This window comes from Sorex araneus, chromosome 5 (assembly GCF_027595985.1).
Source record: "Sorex araneus isolate mSorAra2 chromosome 5, mSorAra2.pri, whole genome shotgun sequence".
Classification (NCBI taxonomy): domain Eukaryota; kingdom Metazoa; phylum Chordata; class Mammalia; order Eulipotyphla; family Soricidae; genus Sorex; species Sorex araneus.
Window position 1 is genome coordinate 91,194,626 of NC_073306.1, and position 24,756 is coordinate 91,219,381.

The window sequence follows — 24,756 nt, forward strand, 5'->3', positions numbered from 1 at the left end:
TTCTCCTAATTGTCCATGGTTCCATTGTTATCTCCTACTTGCTATTTGATTCTAGTCATAGCATGTCTATCATATTTGGTCATTTTGTGCATGATAACTTGAAGAAATAACTTGAGGCTCAGGCTGTTATTTTTGTCAGAGAAGATATACATTTGCATCAGGCAAGTTAGTAAGGCAGACAACCTACCTCCAAATAAGGACTGAGCTGATTGTAAGTTGAATTTTTGTCTGTATAAAGGCCAGTTTATATCTATCTTCTATCTTATCCTCCTTCTAAGATGAAACGCTTAAGCAGTCCCAACACTTGGTGCATTTGCAAAAACCCATCTGCCGATGGGCCCCCAGATTCCTATTTTTGTCTCCTTACTCTTATAAAATTGGTTGAACATCAAATCAGTTTCTTAGTCTCTAAGTCAACTGCTTTCAAGTTAGCCTCTTATGCATGGCTGCTTGCACACTAGCCAATACTGTGCAGGTACTGGCAGTGCCCAAAGACAGCTAGTCTCTTTACACTGCCTTTGTCTAGAGTTTGAGGTCTCCCAAGGCCTTACTGCGTTGGCAGCTTCTGATGCTTTCAAGAAGTGCTTTTTAAATATTTGGTCTAGATTTTCTGTCTCAGACAGAGGGGTGCTCTGTTTCAAGCCAGGCCATTCATCTTAGAAGCACAGCTCTTGGGGCCTGCTATGTACGGCAGTAGCACAACAACTTGAGTATTTTATAAAACAGACTCTGGATTCCTTTAAATTATTAGTTATGTTTTAGACTGGGCATAAATTTTCCTTATCTTCAAATTCAAAGGCTAACACATCATCTTCCAAAGATTGTGATTAGAACTCCACTTATGAAAGGTTTCAATGTAAGAGCTATAGTGGCAATTTAGAAAGAAAAGAAGGTAGGAAGCTTCATTTATATCTCAGCTAACACTTACAATCCCACAAGCAAGCAGTTACTAGAATTGTCTTGGGAAAAGGAAATTGGTATTTTAAAAAAATCAGAATTGCTTAATTTTTCAAAGTAAACAACACATTACATACTCACAATGCCATATGTACTCTGACTGCAGTATACTTCCTTTACAGAAGCTTTTATTTGATTCCCCCCCCCTCCAAGTAATGCTATTTTACAGGTCTAAACTTCTGTAAGACAAAAATTCCTAGAAAAAGCAAAGTGCCCAAAGAGATAGCACTTGCTATCTCTAGCACCTGCCTTTCATGCAGACCCAGGTTCAATCCCTGAAACCACATATGATCCCCTCAAGGCCCCGCTACAAGAGATCTGTGAGTGCAGAGCCAAAAAGTAAGTCCTGAGTACCACTGATTATGCCCACCACTTCTCCGTCTCCCTTCCCCTTCCCCCAAAATCCACACAAACCAAATACAAAAATATATATCAGATTTTACCAGGATAGTTAAACAACATAAGGGAATGTAAAACACAAACATACATTTCATAGCACTAACAGTTTACTAAAATCTAGAACATGAAACCAAAAAGTAGAATCTTTTCATCTGCTACAATTCTCAAGCCCCTGGTTTTTGTTTGTTTTATTGTAGTTGAGGAATAAAGTTTGCATTGTCAAGCCAGTAGTTAAATTCACAATAGTGATAACTAATGGATTCCTCTATTTGGAAAAAACGTAGGATCATATACATATATTTATTAAGGTGAATAACTACCTCTTTTAAAAAAAATTTTAGTAATATGCTTCACTGTAACACTTGAAAATATATTAAAATACAGGGCTGGAGAGACAATAGCAGATAGGGCACTTGCCTCGCATGCACCAAACCTGGGTTCAATTCTCCACATCCCATATGGGATTCGAGCCCACTGGTAGTGAACCCCGAGTGCAGAGACAGGAATAAGCCCCTGAGCACTGAGAGTGTGGTTCAAAAACCAACAAACCAAAAAAAAGAAAACGTACCTGAATCAGAAAGGTTTGATTCCCTACTCTGCCATCTATAGCTAGATGAAGGTGAATACAGGAAAGGAAAATCCTCTCATAACTTTGATTTTCTTGAAAATGAAAACATAACTATTTTTCCAAATATAACATACATCATTTTTATCATTAAACTTGTTGCCCATATTTATACTTCATGTCTGTATACTTCATCCTAAAAGTTTTGGAAGAAAATGGTTGTAAAATTTACAGTTTATTGTATATAATAATATGTGCAAAATCCCTAAAACAATGCCTAACAAAGAAAAGGAATGATATGATGAGGGCATAGTGACCTCTGCAGTCCCCAAACAAATACAAGTCAGGGTAACACTGATTAGTGACAGTAACATGAAGGTTCTTGAATAATGCTTTAATTTATAACTTCAGATTCCTCAATACAGTTATCACAGCAAGTTAAATTACTGCTGTGCATGTGAGAAGTAGAATTATAGGTTAACAGCTCTAATGATAATGTAGAGCTAAACAAAGTGACGACGGGACTAATTTTGGTTTCAGAAGGTAGAGATGTCACCAGCTATTTTTATACCTTTCTCACAGATACTCTGTAGATACAGGGGTCCAGGATGCCTGTGGTGGCACTTGCACTCATTTTGCACATAAATGAGAACTTCTTCCTCCAGTGAACACAGTTTGCCTGCACCACCTCCCTATAGGAAAAAATTAAAAGACTTGGTTAATTAACTATTACTGATGACATGTTAAAAAAGAAAACATACTCTTTAACTCAAGACTATAACGCAAATGTGATATATAAAAACTAATATGTAACCAGGAGGCAAAATTTTATTTTTTTGTGTTACACCTGGAAATGCTCAAGGGTTTTTCCTGGATCTGTACTCAGAATTACTCCTGTGGTGCTTGGGGGACCCTATGGGATGCTGAGGATCAAACCCAGGTGGCCATGTGCAAGGCAAACACCTGACCCACTGTACTATCATTCTGGCCCCACAAATTCTTACCACTGTGGTATGAAATTCTTTGGTTTTTACTATCTATAGGAAACTGGAAAAAAGTGAACTGACTTATCAATATGAATTGAGATTTTACTATTCATTCATTCAATACACAATACACATTGCTTTAGGTGTGTTGGTTATGTACCAGGTATTGAAAATATGAATATAAGAATAACAGGATTTCTAACCTGGTAGGGCTCATAGAAATTGAAACTATGATATTGGCATAAAAGCAAATACAGATCAGTGGAATAGAAATAAACCCATTTACAGATCTTTGACAAGGGTGCAAGAACACACAAATGACAAAGGATAGTTGAGCTGTGAAGCTGGTGTCTCCATGTAGAGAAGAAATTGGACCTTTACCTCACCCATATATGCAAATCAACTAAAATATACTTAAGACAGATATAAAAAATAAGCAACAGAATTATAAGAAAACATAAAAATACCCAAACATTAAACAACTCAATTAGGAAGTGGGCAAGGACCTTTTTTTAAGTGAAGTACATGTGAAAGAGTTCAACATCACTAGTCACTGGGGAAATATAAATCAAAGCATCTCAGACCTGTTAGACTGACTTACTATACAATATATCAAATATTGGTGAAAATGTGGAGAAAAGGCAACACTGCATACCACTGGCAGGGATATAAATTGGTATGGCCATCACAGAAAAACAGTAGGAGGTTTCTTACAAAATGAACAAAATAGAATCACCATATGAATCAACAAGCACACTCTTAAATATATATACCAAAAGATGAAGCCAGTAATTTGAAGAGATACCTGCATGCCCGTGTTCACTGTAGCTTAATTTATAATGTCTAAGATATAAAACCAAGTTAGCAGATGAATGGATGAAGAACATGGGGGATATGTACAATGGAATGTCATTCAGTCATATGATAAGAGGAAATGTGGCAATAGAGAAGTCCCTGAAAGGCATCATGCTAAGTGAAGCAGGCCAGACAGGAAGAGACGGCTTGGCTCCCTGCCAGCTGGCCTGTACAGCAATCAGTCTCAGGGCAGCACAGAGCAGGGGCCCTGCTCTGCCACAAGCTGGGAAATGGGGAAAGCTGGTATGATGTTGGTCAATGGGTACAATGTTATATTATGGAAGATGACTAGGTTCTGGAGATCTAATGGACAGCATGGTAACTGCAGTTAATGATACCATATCATATACTTGAAATTTGCTAGAGATTTTGAGTAGAGATATAAAAAAGCAAGGGTGAGCTGGAACATTCCATATAGTCCCTGAGCACTGGCTGGAGTAATTCCTGAGTGCAGAGCCAGGAGTAACCACTGAGCATTGCCGGGTGTGACCCAAAACCAACCAACTAAACAACGGCAAGGGCATTTGCTGAATGAATGTGAGGCATGGGTATCAGATGAGTAGTCTCAGCTACCAATTCTGGCTTATGTTACCTCAAGACTATTCTTAAATCAATCCCTCTCTGTGTTCAGCACAGTATCTTAATTCAGTCCCTTAATTGTTCTTGCTTGAAACATGTCAGCTGCCTTAGGCCCTCCTTCAAATCTACCTTCTTCCTTACTATCAGAGCTGCTTCTAAAACACAAGTGTGATGTTATTCCTCTGCTTGAACCCTTGACTGCTTCCTGGCATCTTGCAGGAGTAGGTCGCATTCCCAGCATCATGCCCTTGCCTCTTCAGTCTCATCTCTCTTACCTGCTGCTGTCTCACACTGTTTGCAGCTCCCCAAATGCTTCCCACTTTTCCTCTTTGCTGTGCCTCTGTTCATGCTACTTTGTTTTCTTTCAATCATCTACTTTCTCTTTCAACTTCCACTAACTTGTTTAGTCAATACTTCTTCTAGAAGGAACCTTTATCCAATTTAGCTGTCGGGGAGACCCGGCTGTCCCCCGACCCGATTGGCCTCTGTTGTCTCCCATTCTGTACCCAGGACAATGCCACCAGGGCAAGGTGAGGACAGGCTGGGTTGACTTTCTCAGCCTCTCAGCCTCTCTCCCAGAAAAAGATCATAATTTTATTTATTTCTCACCTTGCTTTTGGAAGATTCTATAATCTAAGTTTTAAGATTCTAAGATCTAAGATTCTATGATTGATATTTCAAATGAACCAGTATTATGAACAACTGTTTACGTTCTGTTAGGTTAAAGTCAGAGAAACAGTACAATGGGTAGGGGCCATTGCCAGACCCAGATTTGATCACTGGCACCAGAAGAGTCATCCCTGAGTTCAATGAGGAGACCTGATCATTGTTACAGTCCCAAACAAAATCAGACAAAGATGGTTAGTAAGCTTAAAATAAGTAAACTGACTGGACTGGAGAGAGAGAGAGAGAGCTTAAGTGGTAGCAAGCACATACCTAGTAGGCGTAAGGCCCCAAGTTCAATCCTACTACTGGGATAGCCCTGAAGGACAAGAACTGCCAGGCCCAAGTACTGAACCAGCACGCTCTCATCACCAGACTTAGTGTCTTTGGGGTGGCCCAGGGTACCTACCTCCAGGCACTACTGGAAGTGGTCCAGATTAAAAATTGACCACTGTGAACTTTCTTAATAAAGTCAGGTGGGGGGCTAGAGCGATAGTACAGCAGGTAGGATGTTTGCTTTGCACATGGACAACCTGGGTTCAATTCCCAGCATCCCATATGATTTCCAGGAGTAATTACTGAGTGCAAAGCCAGGAGTAACCCTGTGCATTGCCAGGTGTGACCCAAAATGCAAAACAACAACAACAAAAAGTCAGGTGGAAAAATATGCTAACTGAACTATATTTTTATTGCACAACATAAAAATAATAGCCCTAGAATACAACATCATATTTTCTATTAAAATGTGCACATCTAAGGCATTCAGAGCATTTTTTTGATTACGATATTTAATCTTTTTGATGATCTTCAAAATGTTTGTAAAAACATCTACACACATCCACATGCACACAGCTCTAAGAAGCTTGCCCAAATCATACAAACAAAGGCAGCGAAGTTAGTTCGTGACAGTATGTTAGGCTCACTGGTTGCCATAGAAACAAACAGTCTACTTGGCAACTGAGACAAAAGTCACATGAGTAAATGCTTTCCGTTACATGAGTCATTAATTTCCTATGAGTTTTATACGTTGCCTAATCACTTACACTAAACAAAGCAAGAGAATATGATTTGTGCTGGTAGTGTAGAAAGCCAAGTATTTCTAAGATAAATTGATAATGCGGCTGATTGTGAAATACATAAGCACAAGACTAAAAAGATATTGCCATGGCATTATGTTTCAAAAGAGGTCAAGAAAATCTACAGGGCCAGAGTGACAGTCCAGTGGGTAGGGCACTTGACTAGTGTGTGGTTGGCCCTGGTTTGATCCCTGGCCAGGGGTTGGCCACATACTGGAGGTGTTCAGGGGGGCCATATGTGGTCAGTGAAAAAAACAATGGTCTAGGTTTTGGGGGCTTTTTTGGGTTTTTTTTTGCTTTTTTTGGGGTCACACCCGGTAATGCACAGGGGTTACTCCTGGCTCATGCACTCAGGAATTACTTCTAATTCCTGGCAGTGCACAGGGGACCATATGAGATCCTAGGAATTGAACCCAGCTTGGCCGTGTGCAAGGCAAATGCCCTACCCCCATGCTACTCCACAGGGAGTAGCCTACAGGGAGTAGACCACTGCCTACTCTAGCCCCAATGGTCTAGTTTTGAACACTGCGAGGTACAGGAGTCACAGAGGCCCTCCTCTGGAAACTGCCAAAGGGGCAAAAAATACAGAAATCTAGAAGTATAATGAGAGGACAGGACTGAAAGCAAATGTAGCATGTGAAAGTGGTGACTGGCTCCTTAGAGATGGAGGAAGACATTCAGGGAAAGTGTGTGGAACAGGAGGAGAAGAGGGGTGGAAAGTATGGAACTCTAGGGAATGTTGTCAATTATAGGAGGGGGAGCAGGCACAGGCGTCTAGAGAGTCGGCAAAGAGAGAAGCAGAGCTCATGTAATCACCAAAACCAAGGGAACCTGTTTTTAGGAAGAAATTGCTCAACAATGTCAAACAATGGTAGAGAGGGCACATAAGATAAAGATGAAAAAAGGAAGCAACAATGAGGTCACTGATAACATTGTTAAGTGTAGTTTCAGAAAAAGGTGGGAGTGGAAGCTGATCACTATGGAAGTGGAGACAGGAAACATAGTCAGAAGCTTCCAAATATTTTAGAAATGGAGAAAATATGGATGGCAGCCAGATGGGAATGTGGAATAGGAGGAGGATTCCTCTTAACATGCAAGAGACGTAAGGGCTTGCTAGAGTGCTGAGAGGAAAGAACCCGTAAAGAGGAAAAGCCTAAGATCTGAGAGGATTTCAAGGAGGGTACTGGAAAGTACTGTCCCTAAGAATGTGAAGGGCAGGGGATCCAGACAGTATCTACAGGTCCCAGGCTGGAGGGTGGCTCCTAGTATATTTAAAGAAGGCAGGTTCGTCATCATTGCCCAGAACTGCTCTAGAAGTAGAATTTCATTGATATAAAACACAGCTTGGGCAGGTTGTTGAATAATGTCTGCTAAATATTTGCTTATTAACAATGTGTTGTATATTTAAAAAATCTTTGTCATCTCATGTAAGAAAGATTGGCATTTGGTAATTTGGCATTTGCGCTCTAATTTCAGATGTCTAAAGGTATGCTAAATTATGCCTTTTAAACAGTATGATCATTGAATGTGATCTGAGGGAATGGTTTACACTGCCATGAGTGCTTTAAGAATACAGGTTTAGGGGCTGGAGCAATAGCATAGCGGGTAGGGCGTTTGCCTTGCACATGGCTGACCCAGGTTTGATTCCCAGCATCCCATATGGTTCCCTGAGCACCGCCAGAGATAATTCCTGAGCGTAGAACCAGGAGTGACCCCTGTGCATCACCAAGTGTGACCCCAAAAGGCAAAAAAAAAAAAGAATACAGGTTTATACCTATTGAAACACCATACATGTCAACCACCAAAGTGCCAACAGCCCTCTACCACAATCTACTGATTCCTCTCCCTCCTGCTCCCTGGCCCTGGGAACCACAATTCTCAGTCAGAATTCAAAGATTTTTCTGTAAGTACCACAGGGAGTAGCTTTGGGGACCACCATGCTGCACCCAGCAATGTTCAGGGGACCCTGTAGTGCGGGTCTATGCCAAGAACCCACCCTACCTGCTATTCTATCCCCTGACCCCTTATCTTTTGGAATTAACAGTTTGTATTTTCCAGATAAACACCTATGAGAGGAATTACTGGATCATATTAAGTCTGTTTTGACTATTTCAATGAATGTCCTTACTATTTTCTCACAGACTGTGGAAGAATTTATAATCCCACAACAGTGTACCAGGTTCCTTTTTTTCATGCCTTCACCAACATATATTCCTTCTGGTCTTTTTAAAACAGTTCATCAAGAGATATTTACTCTTTAAGCAGCCTCCTCTGGTCACAGATCAATTTTTTGGAAGGAGCACACTGTCAGTGCTCAGAGCTTACTACTGGCTTTGTGCTCAGGGATCATTCATGGTGGTAATCAGGGGACCATATGGGGTTCCAGGGATGGTACCCAAGTTAATTGTGTGCAAGGCAAATGCTTCACCCGCTGTGATATCACAGCTAAATGTGTGAGCACAGTGACTCGGTGTGTCCTCCCAGCCTGCCCTACCACCGACAGTGTGTGAGACACTGCCACCACCGCCAGTGTCATCTGAAGGTCCTGGCACTACCATCCTGGCCCAGTGACCCTGGCACTGCAGGGGCCAAATAGTTTTGCACTCTCAGGCCCTGGTGGTGAACCAAAGCTGAAGCAGTGGACAGATGATCCACCCGCACTCTGCTTACTAAAAAAAAAGCCCAAAGAAATAAACTTTCCAATTTCTATAGTGTAAAAAAGAGAAGTCTTTCAAGAATATAGGAAATTAAAATTGGGCCTTGTACACAGGAATAAACATGTCCTCACACTTCTTAGAGACAAAGAGACAAAAGGACAGTGGGTTTAACTTCACAGGCTTTGGAAGCTGATATGAACTAGGGATCCCACGAGCAGAGCAAACTGCCCTGGACAAAGGCAAAAGGAAGACTTCTAGCAATGCAAAAAAAGGTCATCTGGCACTGTTTCTGAACAGGACACTTTGTAAGAATACAAAAAATGAACAAGTAAGGTCATAAGAATCAAGAAAAGTCAAGAAACCAAGTCAGTCTACTTTATGTTCTTTCACATATTACTTTTGAACAATAGGATTTTTTATGGTTTCTGAAAAGTCCCCAAACATGTGGAAATAACTGTCATAAAAAGCTTCCTCCATCATGAATTCCAACAATGAGTTTACTTAATCAATAAATGTACAGTACCTTTAGGTCTGTAGACTGAAGGCCAAATTTATCATCCACATACTCAGCTGCCCATGATAAACCTTTAACCCTCCCATATTTGATCCCATATATATGTTTGGTTCTGGCATCATATCCAGTGTCGCTCAGGGCTTACTCATAGCTCTGCACTCAGGAATTACTCCTGACAGGCTTGGGGGACCATATAGGATGTCAGGGACTGAACCTGGACTGGCATTGTGTAAGGCAAATACCTTCCCTGCTGTACTACTGCTCCACCCCAGATTCATGATATATTTTTCCTTTGCTGACTCTTCATTGCCTTATTTCACTGGTCTCTACCCAGACTCATTATCCTCTGATGACTTCACACCAGTCTCTATTGTGGGGAAACCCTCCCAAACACATTTTACCCCTTTCCTGCCATCCAACTTCCATCGAAATGGCATAAAAAAGGAGGGGAGCAAATATTAGATCCAGAAGACCTGGGATTAAATAAAATTTCATTCAGGTTTAATTAAATTAAACCTGAATTAAACCCCTCTACATAAGTTTCCTCTTTCACGAAATGTTTCATAGTTATAAACTGATAAACATATGTTGCCTGAATCTACAAATGCATAAAAACTCACATTTGGCACTTTAAGTGGGTAGAGCACTTGTCTTGCATGCAGCCAACCCAGGTTTGGTCCCTAACATTCCATATGGTTATTGCAGGCACCACCAGGAGTGATTCCTGAGTGCAGAGCCAGGAGTAACCCCTGAGCATTGCTGGATATGGCCCCCAAACAAAAAAAGTTTGGTACATTAAACTTTTGTCTATACATCTAAGTATGTGTACGTGTGTATACATCATTATGTAAATTATTAGACTATAAGGTCTATTAATCACACCTGGAAGTTTTTTCTTTGATGAATTTCATGAGCCCTTGAGTAAAACTATTCTCTTGTTCCTGTGAGAATGTCCTGGGCCACTCAAAAGCACAGCTGCTATACAAATGACAGATACTCAGAAGCAAGGTGGGGGCTGGAGCAATAGCACAGCGGGTAGGGCATTTGCCTTGCACACAGCTGACCCGGGTTCAATTCCCATCATCCCATATGGTCGCCCAAGTACTGCTGGTACTAATTCCTGAGCACAGGGCCAGGAGTAACCCTTGTGCATTGCTGGGTGTGACCCAAAAAGAAAAAAAAAATAAGCAAGGCAAAGAGGAATTTAATGACGCTTTGCTGTGTGTTAGTACTCTTTCAGTATTTTCACAAGTGGATCAAAAAGAACTCAACAGAAACAAAGTAAGTTTTCTAGTAAAGACACTAAGCAGCTAAAGCCAAAGGACCCAGGAGATAGCTCAAAAGGATGGAGCTATGCTTTGTACACACATGGTCCTAAGTTTGCTGCCTTGCATTGCATGACTCACTGAGCACTGCTAGGTGTGGTCCCGTGACCCTCGGTAAGTACCAACCAGTCAGAGCAGTCTGCAGTGAGGGCCCAGGGGTTAAGATGGCAGGGAGGAAATCCTCAGCGCCAGCTGGAGAGGACCTCCAGAGACAGATCTATTTGTAGAGAAGGCTGAAAAATATTTATTTATTTTTATTTTCGGCGATGATCAGGGGTTATTGGCAGTGCTCAGGGGGCCATATGGGACGCTGGGAATCGAACCCAGGTTGCTGTGCAAGGCAAACGCCCTACCCATTGTACTATTGCTCTAGCCCCAGAATATTTACATTCTTGTGGCAGGGTTAACAGAATCAAAGCCACAGTTGTAAGGCAACAAAATAGCACAAAGAGCTTAAAAGTTGTACTAAAGCTTTACTGCTTTACTGTGAGGGTGTTGTCATGGTTCTTCTTAAAATAGTGAAAATGCCATACTAAGGAGAAATTCTGAGGAAGAAGTCGATGAAAACCAAAAGCACTGCAACACAGTCTAGCTCGCTCTACCCCAAAGGGAGCTCTACAGCAGAGATGCAGGCAGCCACCAGAGAGTACCAGGGCTGTTTGTGGAAGGACTGCACCCACACCCCAGCGAGAGCCCTGGACTGGCAGTCCTGCTATGGTGCTTCCAATGGTCCATCACAGCCAGTGCAAACCCCAGCTTTATGCATCACTGCGAGTGGCGACTGGCTTGCCACATCTGACCCCCCATTCCTTCCATGGATTAAAACCCTGGAGGTGAGTGTAATTGAGTTAGAGAAACTGCAATGAGTCTTAAAGTCAGCTTCTCAATTATTTTATAATTGCCTGCCTTGTATAGATTCCCTTAGCAAAGATAGTGCTCTGATTCATTTTTCCTTTTGTCTTTTTTATTTTTTGGGGGGAGGTTCCCCACACCTGGCTGTGCTCAGGGCTTACTCCTGGTAGGGCTCAGGGACTATTATGTGTGCATGGGGTTAGCTGTAGGCAAGGCAAAAGAGCAGCTGTCCTATCTTTCTGGCTCTCGGATTCATTCTGACTTGCTATCAGTTGAAACTAATTTACAGACTTTCAGGTTGGGAAGTGGCAGGTGCCAAGACTTCAGTTATTACTGGTTATATCCACTTTATTAGTAAGAGAAGGTTATAGTTCTCAATAATAATCTCAATAGATAACAAATGTATAAGACCTATATTAGTGACTTAATAACTGTGTTCTTATATTATTAACAGAAGTCACTAATATAAATCAATAGATAATTTACAGTTGTTTATGAAATATTCTTTATTAATTTGACCTACTAGTAAAAAATTTGGAATATATCATTTTCTCTTTTTTTTGTGTGAGGACTAGGAAGAATCTTTTTTTGGGGGGGTTGTTTTTTGGGCCACACCTGGCCCCCAGAACAATCTAACTACTTTTCTGATGTTGTTATTTATCCTACTGTGTCTATCTGGGCACAGCTGAGATGGTGATGCTCACAGTACGACATTCCCTGGAGCTTTCTTGAAGTCACTCTACCACGTGGACATAGGTGAGGAGAACTCACTTTCAGGATGATGCGAAAAGGTTTTACTTAAAAAATATATTGGGGGCTGGACCAATAGTATAGCTGGTAGGATGTTTGCCTTGCATGTGGCGAACCCAAGTTTAATCCCCTGTATCCCATGATGGTACCCTGAGCACCACCAGGAGGTGATTCCTGAGTGCAGAGCCAGGAGTAAACCCTGAGTACTGCCGGGGCTGACCTGAGAACAACAACAAAAACAACCAAAAAATTAACTTATGGGACCCTAAGCTGTCCTAAAAAAAAAAAAGAACAAATGGAAATAAAAATCTTAATGGCTTTATGTTTAGATGATCAGCTCCGGAGAATTTCCAGAAACTGCTATTGAAACCAGCTGTGCAGCTGCAGACAGCAACAAGGAAATCTACAACATTTCAACTGGAAAAAATCTGTCATTTGAGTGAGTTTATTCTTGTGGCATGTGGGGGATGACTCACCCAAACGAACTGAAACAAGGAAAGTCCAAAATCATGACTATGAATAGTAAGCGGTTTTTTATTTCATGAAGATGGAGTAAGTCTTAGAAGAAAGATGGACTTTCAATTGGGGGGGGGGGAGATGGAGGAGGGTTTTTTTTTAAATACTTATATCCCTCTTTTATCTTACTGTACGTCAATGCCCAGGTTTATAACCACTACCAAGTAATCCATCCTAAAAGTGAATGCATAAAATAAAATGGTCGTTGGTTTCTGTTTCTCCTCTTTCACTTCTCCTTTTCCTCATTAACAAATTTCTGGGAAGAGCAGTTACACTTCATGCCTTTGTTGCTTCCTACCTGTTTACTCCACAACCTTCTGGTTTCTGTGCTTATGCCTCTAGTAAAACCTTTTGTTTTGGGGGCCACACTCAACAATGCTCAGTGGTTACTCCGGGCTCTGCACTCAGGAATTACTCTTGATGGTGCTTGGGGGACCATACAGGGTGCTGGGAATTGAACCTGGGTTAGTCACATGCAAGGCAAGTGCTCTACCTGCTGTGCTTTGCTCCAGTCCCTGTAATAAAACGTTTTATCTTCAGGTCCCGTGCAGCCCTGGGAAGGAAAGGGTTTTTGTCCTCATCCTTTTCCTCTCTCGGCAGCATGGCAACCACCACCGTTTAGTGCCAATTAGACAGAGAGGTAGGAGCTTGCAGTGATGGGACGCATGGGGAATCTCACAATGGGGGTGGGGGAAGAACTGGCCTTGCTTCCTGCCCTAATGAGACCCCAATGGCTTCCCACGAACAGCTCCCCCACTCCTGAACAGCCATGATCCCAGAGGCACACAAACCAATCTTGGAAAGCAGCGGCCACTGGCAGAAATACCTCTGGATTTAATATCAGAATCCCAAAACTGGGTGGCCAATTTCATGACCGTGCAACATCATATGCTCATTGTTATCAACAATAGAAAACATACGACCTTAATGATGCCATTCTGACAGGTCTGACTGTTGGGGGGGAAATTCCAAATAATGATAGTGAGTTTTTGGTCAAAAATTGAACGTTATAGCAATGAGAGAGTCAATTGAAAATCATCTGCCACACAGGCAGAGGGGGAGAGGGAGGGAGGGTGTCTGGGGTTCTTGGTGGTGGATCATGGGCACTGGTAAAGGGATGGGTGTTTGATCATTGTATGACTGAGACTTGATCCTGAAAACCCTGTAACTGTTCTCAACGGTGTCTCAATTAAAAAACAAAATTTAAAAAAAGTACTTTTTATCTTCAGTTTACTACTGAGTAGTCACATGCCCTTCCTCCATATTTAAAAAATACAAAATAAACCAAAATTGGTCCATTATTTTACATCATACATTAAAACTCTCTCTCTCTCTCTCCCTCTCTCTCTCAATATAATAAAAACTGCAATGTTAAGACCCCAAACTATAAAACTCCTAGAGGAAAACTTAGGTGTTAGGGGCTGAAGAGATAGTACAGCAGGCAGGGTACTTGCCTAACATACAGCTGACCCAGGTTTAATCCCCAACACCCTGTACAGTCCCCTGAGATCTAGGAGTGATCCCTGAGGGAAGAGCCAGGAGTAAACTCAGAGCACTGCTGCACACACACCCCCCAAACCAAAACAAAAAAAGAAAGAAAACATAGGTTTTGTGATATACATTGACTGTGGCAATAACTGTTTTTTGGAGTTAGCACCAAAAGCAAAGGTAACAAAAGCAAGAACAAGCAAGATAACACCAAGTTACATGGCTTAAGCACACACAGCAAACAAAACCATGCACACAAAGAAAAGACAGTCTACTGAACTGGAGAAAATATTTTTAGAGGGAAAATACACTCTAAAAATAGTCTACCGAATAAAGAGTGAGCAAGAAGAGAATTCAGTGGAGTCAGAAGTCCGCATGTAACTTCCCCAGAGAAGTGGAAGGTAAAGTGGAGACAAGGTTTACAGAGGCTGAGAGTCAAGTTTTAAGAAACAACTGTTTCTGAATCGAGCAGAAAGGGACAGGGCAAAAATCTCGACCACATAATGCAATGAGAGATGGGGGTGGGATGATCCTCAGGGATCAAGGTCAGCTTTTGTTGGATTAGTGGGGGGCTGCAGGTTAGAGCAGAGAGTGGGGGCTGCTTCAGAAACACATGAAGACTATTCTGTCGTGAGGTCTGTATGAGCGCTGTATAGAAGGTGAGCAAGGAAGGTTAAAGGTGACATCAGTGATATAGCTCTGAGTGCCACTGAATATGCCCCCAAATAAAAAACATGGTGAGGGGCCGCACAGCGGGTAGGGTGGTTTGCCTTGGACCCAGGTTCGATTCCTCCGTCCCTCTCAGAGAGCCCGGCAAGCTACTGAGAGTATCCCATCCATATGGCAGAGCCTGGCAAGCTTCCCGTGGCATATTTGATATGCCAAAAACAGTAACAACAAGTCTCACAATGGAGATGTTACTGGTGCCCGCTCGAGCAAATCGATGAGCAATGGGATGACAGTGACATTTCTATTTGACCATGGCTCTCAAAGTCTGACACACCAAAAAGAACATTAATTCTTTATCATCAGTGTGTACACAGAACAGAATACACTTCCCTACATAACTTCCTCATATATTGAATCTGGAGAGCTCTGTGCATTTGTCATCCTTAGTAAAGCTATGACACATATTTTCTTTAATTATATGTATTTCTTCAGTAACTATAAACTGGCTACAGTGCACAGCTTGCTGAATATTAACTTAGTGGTGTAAAATGGCATTAGCAGTATTTTTATAATCGCAGGTTTTAAAAATAGAAAAAAATGGCACAATTACCCAATAAGAATACATGTTGAAGAATACATGTTGAAGATTTATGACTGGGGAACCTACATTGTCAGAGAGAAAAAAGACGCATCTTTCCTTAGTCAATAATAACCTTGGGGCAAATTGAATGGGGCCAGGTCTAGTGATCTATATGGTGGTATCACTTACCAGAACTAGTTTTTTGAGACCAGTTTTCAGAAGAATTCCTACTACATATATGTCAATGATTTTATTCAAACATAAAAATGAGAAAACATGTAAGCTCTGAGAGGCAGCAATTTAGGGCTATAAGAGCATATCCTGGGAGAATGTGAGCCAATAACACCAGGGCGCCCCAGATGGAGAAGGTGCAGTTTTCCCGCCTTCTTCAGATGGAATCCTGGCGACAATGAGCTTCTACTAACATGGCTCCAGCATGTGGGGACCAGGACTGTTTCTCCAAACTGCATGGGGGCACTGGAGCTGGGCAGCTCCAGCCCACCCATAACCCCAGCAGTCACGCCTTGTTCAACACTCCCCTGGTGCCATCTTGCCTCACTCAGCAGTGAAGAATCCTGGCTGGTAGGCATCACACACCAGAGAATGCTCTGGACCCCAAACCGAGCCTATAACACTGGGGTGCCCCAGATGGAGAGGGTGCAGTCTCCCCGCCTTCTCCAGATGGAATCCCAGCGATACTGAGCTTCTACTAACATGGCTCTTGTATGTGGGGACCAGGACTATTTCTCCAAACCGCGTGGCCGCCAACCTTTCCTGATATACAAAAAATGCACAGGAACGGCTTCTCTGCCCCTGAGCAGCCATGATCCCAGAGGCACACAAATCACTCTCAGAATGCAGCAGCTGCTGGCAGATATACTCCTGGGCTGTGAACTAAGCTACAGCCCCATGCTGCCCTGGGAGGGGAAGGGTTTTTGTCCCTTGGCCTTTTCCCCTTTGTGGCAGCATGGTGACTGCCACCTTTCAGAGCCAATTGGACAGAGAGGTAGGAGCCTGCAGTGATGAGGCACGTGGAAAATCTCGCAATGGGGGGGGGCAGAACCGGCCCTGCTCCCAGCCCAAATGAGACCCCGAGTGGCCACCCATGAGTGGCTCCTCCACTCCTACCAGCCATGATTCCCGAGGCACACAAACCAATCTCGGAACGCAGCGGCTGTTGGCAGAGACACCTCTGGACTTAATTCTAAAACACCAGAATTCCAAAACCACACGGCTGCTTTCACAGCCGTGCAACCTCATATGCTCTTCATTATCAGCAACAGAAAACAAATGATCTAATGACTCCTTTTCGGCAGGTCTGATTGTTGGGGGAAAATTCCAAATAATAATAGTAGTTTTTTTTTTAAATAAAAGTGGGTTTTCTGTCGAAAATTGAATGTAATCAAAGTAAAGTAAAGAGAGTAAAGGAGTAAAGTGAAAGAGAGAGTAAAGTGAGAGTAAAGTAAAGAGAGAGTAAAGTGAAAATCATCTGCCACACAGGCAGTGTGGGGGATGGAAGGGGGGTATACTGGGGTTCTTGGTGGTGGAACATGTGCACTGGTGAAGAAATGGGTGTTTGATCATTGTATGCCTGAGACTTAATCCTGAAAGCTTTGTAACTGTTCTCACGGTGATTAAATTAAAAAAAAAAAAGAGCATATCCTGGCAGGCTGGTTGAGGGGTTGAGACACTCTGTCTTGCATGTGGCTGACTCCTGTCAGATCCTGGGTCCCCTGACATGCTTTCCTGAGCATTCAGTATGCAGCCCTGCAGCCCCTGCACCGCTGCAGAGGCCCAAGTCACCTTCAGCACTACAAGGTCTGAGCAGCACCACATTCCTTGGGTCTTTGCACTGAACCACTTACCCAGTTGGCCAAGAACTGCAGGAGCGGTCCCCAAAGCATCCCCGAGCCTCCTCAACACCAAAACCATTTTTTTGAAGAAGAAAAAAGAATATACGCTGGAGACAGTGAGCCTTCCAGCTCTGCCCTTTACCAGCTGTGAAACTTCTGTACCTCTTTGTACTTCCCTTTCCTTAGGTAAAAAATGAGAGTAAAAGCAGCAGTAGTAATTGTACCTTCCTCTTATGATTATTTGAGAATTAAATATAAAGACTTAGAAAAGTTCCTGGCACATGAGGAAAGTGCTCACTACAGGTTAGCTACCTACTTTATCATCATATAATTACCATTAGAACCGCTGGAATCAATGGCCTCATTTCTGTTCAGGATCCAAAAAAATCAAGTGATATATGTTCAAACAACATTTTCTAGTAGTGTTATTTTTTAATATTTGTGGCCTATTGGTAATTTTTTAATCTTAAAACATTAATTCCTTGAAGATCAAAAGGATAATAGTATCAAAAACTGCAAAACTCTACTTGCTCCTTGACTCAATTTCACTTCTATTAATTTTAAATAAGCAATCAGGATGTGCACAAAAATTTTCCATAAGGAAGATTACTGTAGTTTATTTATAAAAGTTTTAATAAGGGGCTGGAGAGATAGTACAGTGGATAGGTTGCTTGCATTGTACACAACTGATTTAGTTTAGTCCTGGCACCGCAGACAGTTTCCAAGCAATGCCAGGAGTGATCCCTGAGTGCAGAACCAGGAGTAAACCCTAAGCACCACTGAGTGTGGCTCAAAACAAAACAAAACAAATATCTAACTAAATCAAAAAGGACATTTAATAAAGAAGAAAGGAAAAAGACTCCCAAAAGGGACTTGGTTCAATATATCATGGAAAGTTGAACAATGAAATGGTATCCTTCTCCTAAAAAAATTGATCGTTGAGTATTTAATATGAGGAGATACATTAAGTGAAAAAAAATAAGTGCAGTATTCATTTCTAGTTAAAAAAAGCATTTAAGAGAAAGTATCTGGGAGATTGCATATATGTTCACAGATCAATAAAGACGTTAGTAATAACTGTTCAGGAAGTTCATTTATAAGCAATTTTTGTGCAGTCCTTTTTCTTTTGTTTTCTAAGTTTTCCACAGAAATCTACATTACTTTTGCAAGAAGAAAAATATTTGTGAAAAGAAGTACACAATGTGCAGGGAATTAAAATTTTGAAAACATGAGGATGTACTTTGGCCAAAGAGAAGAAATCCCTTTGGCTTGTTTACCAAGTAAATGATCCAATACACAGATGTGCTCATTAGTTTCCTGGACACTCCCTGAACTCACATGGCATTTTGCTACAAGTTCATGTGAAATCTCAAAAGCCATCTTAATGCTTTTACAAAGACAAGAGTGTCCCACAAAGATTTAGATAATTCTAGTTTGGTTTTCAAAAATATTTTACCAGCAATAACCTGATTTCAGTTTGTCATATAGGGATTGGATGAGCATGTCAAATCCAACCTTCTACTCCAACAGTTTAATACCATATTACAAATAATTATTTCTAATTAAAATTTTTTTTTCTTCTAACACCTCCACTGAACAAATCTTTCCAGGAGAAACAAGAGAAGCATTTATTTTTCACTAATAAATAAAGTTGAACAGTGCAAAGGCGTTTTAGATGAATATTTTAGTAAGCAGGTTTATTTAGAAATGGCCAGAATCTTCAAACAAACAATACTCATAGTGTTTCCAACTGCTTACCAGGCTATCTCCTCCTTATAGTAAACATGTAACATACCTCTCCTTCTCCACAATCTACTACATGCCCTTCAACAGAACAAAGTTTCTTCTCAACTTGACTTGCCTCTGTCATGTCCCTGTGACCATCAATGACATTATCAGTCACTTACCTGAGAAACCTCTGCATTCAGCTTATTTTTAATAGCCTCCTAATTCGTCTCCTTGAACAAATCTCATATCTTGAACCCAAACAGCATCACCCCGCCAGCCAGTTTAATTGCCACATCTAATAACTGTGCAGCAATCTCAGATTGCATTATTATCCTATGAGCAGTGGAAAGCAAATTCTCTTGAAAGGCTTTCAACTCTTTATTGTCTGCTGTGTTCAGTGTGAACTGCAGCCAATCAGACTGATGGAGCATCCAGTCCTACTGATGACTTGCTCAGGCTTTCCTCCCACTCCCTTTCTTGTCAATGCAAATTCCTCCTCCCAACTAGTTCGGCTGAAAACGCTAATGTGGCTTCCAGTAACCATTACAGCTGTAAGTAATTTTTTTTTTTGGAGGTGGGGTGCCCCACACCTGGTGGTGCTCTCGATCACTCCTGACTCTGTGTTCAGGGATGACTCCTAGCAGTGCTTGGGGGACCATAAGAAGTATCAGGATCAAAACAGGATTGGCTGTGTACAGGGCAAGTGCTTTAGCCCCTGTGTACAAGGCAAGTCTCTCCAGCCCAATAAACCTTTTCTAGCAGAATTTCAACAACGCTGACATAATGCCTGACCCATTGATTAAGCACTATATCATACTGTCTCTTATTGTCAAGCAATTATATCTCTAATTTCATTAAATTGAGATCATTCCCTCTGGGTCTTTAAGTTGTTTTTTTTAAAAACTTCTTATAGCTCCTGGCAGACTTGGCAAAGCTGGCAGGCAGTCCTTAGAAACCTGTCAATCACTCAATTCCTATTTAATTTTTGGTACAAAGACATGTATATTTATAATTTCTATGTACTTCTAGGCTTTATTCTATCAAAATAAATTCTATTTTATGTAGGCTCATAGCCTGCTATGTTAACCTTTTTTCTGTATGTAGAGATCTTTTCCTATTTCAAATGGGAGAAATGCTATAGCACATTAACTATAGAAGAGACACAAAGTTTATCGCTAAAAAATTAAAATCTAACATTTAGAGACACACTATCTGCACCCTAAAGTGAAACTTTATGGCATATTCACATCTTAAGGCGCCTCAGATTTTCTTTTTCCTTATATCTTTCTTAAATCAACAAATCTTTCTTTTGCCATTGACTGCATAAAGGAATTAAGGACAGTATCTAAAAGAAACATTTCCTTGAATAAGTTGCTTGCTTTCTTTGTAAATGTCAACTGGGTGCCAAAGCATTGTTATGTGTTTGGGAAAGATCTTATTAATCCATTATTACAACAGGGCCAGAGGGAGCTCACTGGGCCTAACGCATGCTTTGCAGGTGGGAGAGACTGCCTCAATCCTGACACCACATATAGTTCCCCCAGGACCACCAACTTACTCTTCGGCACTGAGCCACGCAAAGCCCCTTAGCACTATGGGGTGTACCCCTACGTCAAAAACAAACTTCCCCCAAAGCAAATAAAGTTCTAATTGTAGCACTGTAGTCCCGTAGTTCATCGATTTGCTCGAACGGGCACCAATAACATCTCCATTATGAAACTTGTTGTTACTGTTTTTAGCATATCGAATACGCCATGGGTAGCTTGCCAGGCTCTGTTGTGCGGGTGGGATACTCTTGGTAGCTTGCTCGGCTCTCTGAGAGGGACGGAGGAATCGAACCTGGGTTGGCTGCGTGTAAGGCAAACGCCCTACCCGCTGTTCTAAGAACAACTTCATATTAACAATGGCTTCTAGTTTGTGGATAAAACTTTCCAGAGGATTAATGACCTACAGGTTAGACCAGTGGTAAAAACTAGGATTCAGGTGCAAGCACGCAAGCACGCGCACACACACACACACACACACGCAAGAGCACTCTTCTTTTTAAAACTGTTTTGTTTGGGATTACACCTAGCGGCCCTGTGGACTTATTCCTGACTCTGTGCTCAGGGATCACTCCCAGCAATGCTCAGGGAACCACATGGGGTCTAGGGATAAAACCAGGGTCAGTCATGTGCAAGGCAAGCACTTTAATCTCTGCATTCTCTCTCTCTCTGGCCCCAAGATTCAGCCAATGACCTTGATTAAAGTCAAATCACTCTGCATTCTCCTACCTAACTCTTGCAGAGCACATATAAAATGATTCTCCTTTGCTTGTCAAAACCATTAGAAAGTGCCTTATTGAGTTTGGTGCACAACTTCCTCCTCTACCTGGCATCTGAAGTTAGACTTATCTCAGAATCTCAGCACTTCACTTATCAGGTGTAGGGATCTTGGAAAAGTTGGTTATACTTTTCTGGGTCTCAGTTTATTTGCCCAAAAAAATGGGACTCCTGACCTCCAAGACTTCCTCGGAGAATTAACCAACATATGCAAAGGCATTGAGTAATTTAGTGTGAAGCATGCAAAACCAACAATCTGAGAGAGGTAGGTGGCAGCGAAGCCACCAGCAGGTGTCACCACTGGCCCAGGAGCACAGGTTTGTGTGCAGAGTCGATGCAACCCTGTCACTTGAACCTACAGGACATCCAAGGGTTTTCAGTTTTCGGCACCTGCAGTACCTACTGTAGCTAGCACTAAAGTATTTGTTGCACTATTTTCAGCACCACCATCATCTGACCGATGAGTTAAAAATGACCGCTGTATAACAAATCCGCTGAATATCCACATGAGTGCACTACTATCCTCAATTTACATTTTAAAACTATTCTTGAAGGTGCATTTTAAAAATTGTGAGATTCAACGGTGCTTCTTGAACTAAGTAAAGCATATGTGGTTCCCGGCTTTAATACTACCAAGCCAGACTTCTAGTCCCAATACCACAACTTCTTCACATGACTTTCTTTACATTAATAGGAAAGGTAGGTAAAAGAAAAAAACATTCAGGGTAAAAATTGGGTGCAGAGAGATAGTATAGTAGGTAGGGTGTTAGATTTCCATGGGGTGACCGGGGTTCCCTGAACCTGTCAGGAGTGATCCCTGAGCACTGCTGGGTGTGGCCTCCCCAATAGGAACCATAAATGTTGGCAAAATCACCATTAACTATTAGTCCTTCCCTCCTGGATTCCAGGGGCTTTCTAAAGCCCACTTTATTTATTGTGGAAAAGCTATTAGGAGCTATTAGGGTTCCAAGCATACATCAAATTGACGTAATGCTGTCTTACAAGGCTGTATATGTTTTAGAGATACAACCTTCTAAATGAAACACCACCACACTGTGCCCTCCCCAACTCACATCAAAGCATTAATATTTCTCTAGGAGAGCTCTTCTTTTTTAAAAAACGTTAAGGACTGGTGCGATTTGGCAGGGAGGACGCTTGGAGGAGCTTGCACTGTGCTCAATGAGGGCTCATCCTGACACCCCATACAGCCCCAAGGGCTGACAGCAGTGATCCCAGAGCTGGCACACAGGGTGTGGACCCCAAAATAAAATCAACAAAAAATAGTTAAATGTTGTTGAAGAACACTTAGGGAGCTGGAGTGTGAGTACAGTGTGGGAAGACGTTTGCCTTGCACCCTGCAGACCCAGCTAAGATCACCAACACCCCACAGTTCCCTGTAAGCAGCAGGGACCAAGGAACACTGGAGCACCAGCCTGTGTGGCATCCCAAAGCCCCTAAATAAAATTAAAATACAATTTAAATTTTAAAAAACCAGATAAATCCGTCAGCCTAAGAATAACCCTGAAATGACTCAAGGAGTCCGAGAACTCCTTACTTCATTCTGCAGCCTGCCAAGGGCCTGCCTGGGAGTGCCCAGGGGCTCGTTTCAAAAAAAAAAAAAAATGCCAGGGCAGGGCCCGGGCTCTGCTCCAGGTGTCGTGTCCCAGCAGCGGCCACTTCCAGATGAGTAACTCGGAGTGAGCCGCTCTGGAGGCTCAGCGAGATCTCCCATGCACGGCGGCGCAGGCTCGCCAACGACCAGCCTGGAGGGGCGACGCCGGCCACGGCCCTGCAGGACAGAACCCCCCACAGCGAGCCCCCCAGCCCGGGAGAAGGAGCGGGTCAGCCTGCACCCCGGCCGCTCTTGGCACTCGGGCGTCTCGGGCTTCTTTCTGTTCGTGCTTCCAGCCGCAGCTCAAGTTCCATTTTGCATGTCACGAACATGGACACCTCTCGAAGAGAAACCAGAAGCATCCCCTCCCCGGTGACCGTTCCTGGAGAAATTAGGAGGGGAGAGCCAGATGCTGCCGGGAAAAGCATCCGCGAGCGGGGAGGGCGGGAGCCACGGGGGTCCCAGATGGGATCCATTTGCCAGGCGCTGGGGCCGGATCGATGAATTCCGGGCTGACTGCGGGGTGGGGGGTGTCCCCGGGGGCCGCGTCCCCCCGGGTCCCTGCGGGGCGTTACCTGGGGGACTCGGCCGTGAAGCTGCCGCCGTCCAGCAGCCGCATCTTGCAGAAGAGCACCCCGTTGACGAAGGGCACCGAGGAGAGCTCTTCGAGCTCGAAGTCCACCTTAAACTTAAACTTCTTCTTCTTCATCATCATGACGGCCAGACGCCGGCGAGCCGGGGGCGCGAGCCGGCGCCGCCGCTTCAGCTCGGCCGGACCCCGGGCCCGCCCAGCCCCATGGCGGGGGCTGCGAGAGGCGCGCGGGGGCGCGGCTGGGGGGTGCCGCGGGCCGCCCGGGGCCGCGGCCGCCGCCTCCCGCCGCAGCGCGGGCGCCGCCGCGCCACCCCCGGCCGCCCGCGGGGAGCGCACGCGCCGCAGCTCGCCGGACCGGGGGGCGTCCGCGGGCTGCCCAGCGCCGCCGCTGCCCCGCTCGCCACCGCCGCCGCCGCGCGTCTGCTAGCCGGGAGCAGCCCAGCCGCGAGCCGCCGCCTCCGCGCGCCGCCGCTCCCCCGAGAGCCCCCAGTGGCCGCGGCCGGCAGTGCAGCGGGGCGGAAGCGGGAGGGCGGGCGCGGCGCCGAGAAACTGCCCCGCGCAGCACTTCGGCCATCACGCCTCCCGGGATGAAATGAGACGCTTCTGCCCCAAAGGCGCTTGCTTCCTTCCTCCCGGCCTTTCCTACAGATTTTTTTTTTCTCCGCCTCCTTTATCCTCCCCTGTTCTCCGTGATAGCCTTGGAGCCGTGGGTTTGGAAGTCTTGGGTGAATCGGGTTTCTCAGAATCTCCCTGCTGTTCCTAAATTGCAATTCTGAAGCCACATTTCCGCCTGGTACTCGAAATCCACGCGCCTACAAGTAGCAAAGAAGAGCGCGATCAGGCGGGGGAAAGGGCCTGAAGTGTGGAGGGCATGCCCGCCTGGTTGAACTGCCCTTCTAGGCGCCTTCTCTGCGAATACTAACCGCCGTTGAGAAAGTTCTCTGTCCACGATGAGGATTGAAAAGCCAGGGAAGAAAGAAAATCTCCCGAGATGCATTAGCAACTCCCTACGACCTGCCTTTGCAGCTTCTGTTGTCTACTTGGTTACATAATGTTGGTGTATTCCAGTGAAATCCTCCTTCTCACGTAAATATTTCTTGGGCTGATCTCTGATGTGTGTTTGGTTGAAGAGATTCTTTTATCCAGTTTGCTCATTTCACATATTCATAAACATGTTCATATCTATTACTTGGACCTCACTCAGCAGTGCGCTCCAGAG

General features: G+C 43.5%; 1 protein-coding gene across 2 annotated transcripts in view; it reads right to left on the bottom strand.

Moving 5' to 3' along the window:
- The window catches only part of EEIG2 (EEIG family member 2), a 60,709-nt gene extending 36,949 nt beyond the window's left edge, over window positions 1-23,760 (bottom strand). The window contains exons 1-2 of one of the 2 annotated variants that reach the window (XM_055139336.1): window positions 23,521-23,760; window positions 2,493-2,613 (exon numbers count right to left, since the gene is read on the bottom strand). In XM_055139336.1, the coding sequence (XP_054995311.1) occupies window positions 2,493-2,613; window positions 23,521-23,660 (261 nt within the window). In that variant the 5' untranslated portion in view covers window positions 23,661-23,760. The remainder of the gene's footprint in view (window positions 1-2,492; window positions 2,614-23,520) is intronic. The other variant, XM_004620040.2, reaches the window with a different exon arrangement.
- Window positions 23,761-24,756: the final 996 nt, after the last annotated feature.